The sequence below is a fragment of the Alosa pseudoharengus genome, unplaced genomic scaffold, assembly GCF_046254945.1.
Source record: "Alosa pseudoharengus isolate Yale_2024_CS ecotype anadromous, Long Island Sound unplaced genomic scaffold, YU_APseudo_1.1 YU_APseudo_1.1_scf_19, whole genome shotgun sequence".
In the NCBI taxonomy this organism is placed as follows: Eukaryota; Metazoa; Chordata; class Actinopteri; order Clupeiformes; family Clupeidae; genus Alosa; species Alosa pseudoharengus.
The window spans coordinates 12,652,427-12,657,426 of record NW_027468657.1 but is presented as its reverse complement, the minus strand read 5'-3'; the positions used below and the strand labels follow the sequence as shown (position 1 = coordinate 12,657,426).

The 5,000-nt window shown below is 43.7% G+C and overlaps 1 protein-coding gene across 1 annotated transcript in view; it reads right to left on the bottom strand.

Annotated features, from left to right (window-relative positions):
• LOC143132852 (teneurin-2-like) overlaps positions 1 to 5,000 on the bottom strand; it is a 48,652-nt gene that overhangs the window by 30,704 nt on the left and 12,948 nt on the right. The window contains exon 2 of the mRNA XM_076292677.1: positions 1,039 to 1,189. Within this exon, the coding sequence (XP_076148792.1) occupies positions 1,039 to 1,189 (151 nt within the window). The remainder of the gene's footprint in view (positions 1 to 1,038; positions 1,190 to 5,000) is intronic.

Below are 5,000 nucleotides of genomic sequence, written 5' to 3'. Positions count from 1 at the left end.
GGAGTTCTCCTAAGCACTGTGGAACTATCGGAGTTCTCCTAAGCACTGTGGAACTATCGGAGTTCTCCTAAGCACTGTGGAACTATCGGAGTTCTCCTAAGCACTGTGGAACTATCGGAGTTCTCCTAAGCACTGTGGAACTATCAGAGTTCTCCTAAGCACTGTGGAGTATCAGAGTTCTCCTAAGCACTGTGGAGTATCAGAGTTCTCCTAAACACTGTGTAGCTATCGGAGGTTCTGGTTCTAGATGAAGCTCTCCTAAACACTGTGGAGCTATCGGAGGTTCTGGTTCTAGATGGAGCTCTCCTAAACACTGTGGAGCTATCGGAGTCTCTGGTTCTAGATATTCTCCTCTCATCTGTCAGGGTGAATCAGTAGAGTGTATTTCATGACATGACAAAATACGTTACTACAGTGCTATGGACTTAATTTAGTACACTTGTCTATTTCTCAAACACATTCTCTCTCTCTCTCTCTCACACACATACATACACAGACACACACACACACACACACACACAGACACACACACACACACACACACACACACACACACACACACACACACACACACACACACACATTGCATAATGCACACTCCATCCCCAAATCCCCTTCAGCAAACTCCACTCTTCCTCTTCTTGTTCCTTTCTCCTCTTTCGCTCTCTCATTCCCATCATACCACATCACTCTCTTTCACACATACGAGCATGCACACACACACACACACACACACACACAGACACACACACATTCCCATCATACCACATCACTCTCTCTCACACATATGAGCACGCACAGTCTGTCTCTCTCACATCACATCCTGTCACACTGCATTACGCCACGTCACGTGTCACATCACGGCATGTCTCTCACACAGACACACACACACACACACACACACACACACACACACAAACACACATGTACACGAACAAATACCCACCCACAACTCCAAACACACACGCATATACACACACACACACACACACACACACACACACACACACACACACACACACATCTTGTTCCTCTGACCTCCTTCATTGTCCTTGTTGTCTGCGCAGGATGTCTCCATGGCAACGCTGCATCCGGTGCCCCTCCAGCCGGTCTTGCACTCGCAGTGCCAGCTGTTCTGTCCCATGGTACACTGACCGTTCCCATTGCACAGTCCCGGACAACCATCTGTGTGTGTGTGTGTGTGTGTGTGTGTGTGTGTGTGTGTGTGTGTAGAGAGGAGGGAAACATGGCGGAAGAGAAGTGAGGGAGAAAGGGAGAGAGAGAGAAAGAAGTGATGAAGAGGTGGTGAGAAAGGAAGGGGAGAAAGGGAGAGAGAGAGAGAAACATCATTAGAGCACACAGGTCAAGATTCTCTTTGTCAATCTTAAAGCATGCACCTATATCCATCCACCGAAACTAAAGCACACACGCAACTGCACACACAACTACACACACACACACACACACACCTCACGCACGCACGCACGCACACACACACTCAAAGAAACAGCGAAAGCAGGCACGCATCACAGTACTTCAGCTCAACAAACTCTAATGACTCCTGAGGGTAAAAGGAGAGTTCACAGTAGACACAGTAGACACCACACAGACATGTTTGTGCTCTGAGCCAAATATTGGAGTAACACAAGCCAAAGAGCACTCTGTAACATTCCCCTATGTGTGAGTCCAAACACTCTGTAACATTCCCCTATTTGTGAGTCCAAACACTCTGTAACATTCCCCTATGTGTGAGTCCATACACCCTATGTGTGAGTCCAAACACTCTGTAACACTCCCCTATGTGTGAGTAACATCACTCTGTAAGAAGAACGCCTTCAGAAATGATATATATATATATATATATATATATCTATATATATATATATATATATATATATATAGCCTCGGAAACATAGAGACGTCGAGCTATATCATCATTTAAAGGAGCTTGTGTGGACAAGTAGGGTGAAGAGTTAAATGGCAATGATGTTATTACATACTCGTTAATCTGACTCCATTTGATTAATAATTTGTATCACCAATCAATTACCAAGTAACTAGTTTATCAGCTATGGAGGAGAATGGCATGGCACACTACGAGAATTGAAGTTATCCGATTGGTAGGCAAATTAACAATTTAATAGACATTAAGTCTTAAAGGTAAATGTAACCCATATCACTTCAGTTGAATGTACAAGTAAACGTACATAGTCTACTGTAACAAAGAAGCAAATGTTAATAAAGGAAACTTAACCAATTCACAGAGGTAAACTTGACAAGTTAGAGATAACTGATACACCAGATAAAACAATACAAACCCAGAGATAGGAAAGGGGGAGAGAGAAAGAGGGAGAGAGAGAAAGGGGGGAAAGAGAGAGACCCAGAGAAGAGGTCCAAGATGGGAAAGAGGAGAAGATGGGAAAAGAAACCCCAAGATGGGAAAGAAGACAGAAGAAGAGAAGAGCAGAGAGAGCCGAGAGGAAGAGAAGAGCCTGGATGACCAGAGCCTCCACTTTTATCATTCACTTGGGCCACCCCCGACTCATCAGAGCCTTTGTTGTCTGAGGTGGATGGGTGTGGCCCAGGTGGATATCATAACTTTATGCTACAGCTTAATTCTTAATCTACAATTATGAACAGATACATTCAATTGTACCAAAACCATAATCAGACTGTTGCCCACATTACAAGTATTAATTCAAGACCAAACATGAATGTATTATTCACAACACATATTTACAGAGCAATACTGTATGATAATGAGGTTGGCCTATCTCACCACAAGACATCAAGTAGGCCCAGGACTGAGCTATCTCTCAGTAGTGGGGCCAGAACAAGGAACAAATGGTCACACTTTATGCATGAGCGGGTGTTGGGGATCTTTGGCCATGGCCAGCTAAGACAACACAGATCAAACACTGGCATCCACAAATGTAAATTGAATGCAAAAGGGCATTCTTTAGAAATGCATAAGATTTGGGCAAAAGACGGGCCTTACAACTCTATGAGTCCAAACACTCTGTAACATTCCCCTATGAGTCCAAACACTCTGTAACACTCCCCTATGAGTCCAAACACTCTGTAACATTCCCCTATGAGTCCAAACACTCTGTAACACTCCCCTATGAGTCCAAACACTCTGTAACATTCCCCTATGAGTCCAAACACTCTGTAACACTCCCCTATAAGTCCAAACACTCTGTAACATCACCCTATGAGTCCAAACACTCTGTAACATTCCCCTATAAGTCCAAACACTCTGTAACATCACCCTATGAGTCCAAACACTCTGTAACATTCCCCTATGAGTCCAAACACTCTGTAACATCACCCTATGAGTCCAAACACTCTTTAACATCACTCTATGAGTCCAAACACTCTGTAACATTCCCCTATGAGTCCAAACACTCTGTAACCTCACCCTATGAGTCCAAACACTCTGTAACATCACTCTATGAGTCCAAACACTCTGTAACATCACCCTATGAGTCCAAACACTCTGTAACATCACTCTATGAGTCCAAACACTCTGTAACACTCCCCTATGAGTCCAAACACTCTGTAACATCACCCTATGAGTCCAAACACTCTGTAACATCACTCTATGAGTCCAAACACTCTGTAACACTCCCCTATGAGTCCAAACACTCTGTAACATCACTCTATGAGTCCAAACACTCTGTAACACTCCCCTATGAGTCCAAACACTCTGTAACACTCCCCTATGAGTCCAAACACTCTGTAACACTCCCCTATGAGTCCAAACACTCTGTAACATTCCCCTATGAGTCCAAACACTCTGTAACATTACTCTATGCGTGAGTCCATCATGCTCATCTATTCTGGACAGGTGTAAAAGTCCGGCTTCGGAAAGTAAAAGTCCTACCACATATTTGTGCCAACCATTCCGTTACAGTAAACCAGCAGATTCTAATTAGCACCACTCCGCAGCGAGGTCTCTCTCTTGAGTAGTGAAATCAACTGTTAAGTGCACAGGTAGAACCATGCATGGTAGAACCTTTATACCTGTGCTATTTTCTATATTTCCAAATCTACACCTGTTCCATATCATTCTACATGAATGGACATTACTTACATGTACACGCCTAATTCTCTTCCATACATGCATTCTAATTGTAGAATCTGAAACCTAGAACCTGCTTAATATACTGTAAGAACATCAGGTCGGCCTCAGCAGGTGCAACCTTCATCTCCCATTCGCTCTGCGAGCTGATGGATGCTGACAGAGGGGTCCTGGCTACAGGGCAGGGGGGGGACGGGGGGGTAAATAGATTTCTCCAAATTCATTCAGAACAGCCAGCACTCAATATAAGCTGGATGTACTGTACACAGGCTCCCAGATGGTTAATTTAGGGCGGATACATTGATTGGGCCGAGCACGAGTGAAGTGTGCGCTCATGTGCGAATGTGATTAGGAGAGCCCAGAAGAGACGTAAAATGAGATTAGGACGTTTGAGGTGTGTGTGTGTGTGTGTGTGTGTGTGTGTGTGTGTGTGTGTGTGTGTGTGTGTGTGAGTGGGTGTGCATGTGTGTATGTGTACATGTGCTGTATATGTATGGGGTTTTTATGTGAGAGAGTTTATGGGGAAAGGAAGTGTGTGTGTGTGTTAGTGTGTGTGTGTGTAGCAAATAGTGAATTTGTGAAACTGACAATATATATGATTATGTGTTTATACTGCAGGACAGCATGTAAAGGTCAGTTAGATAGAGTGGGCCAGTGTGTGTCAGAGATAATACACATGCACACACACACACACACACACACACACACACACACACACACACACACACACGTGTAATGTCCTCTATTCATCTGTGTGGGAACGTCTGCATGCATGTGAAAGATAACGGAAAGATCACATTAGGGCATATGAGGATGGTTAATTAGACAATTTATTATGGAAATGAGGCTATAGAGATGATTATGGTTTTGTGTATATGTATGTATGTGTGTGTACTGTATGTGTGTGAGAGATAGA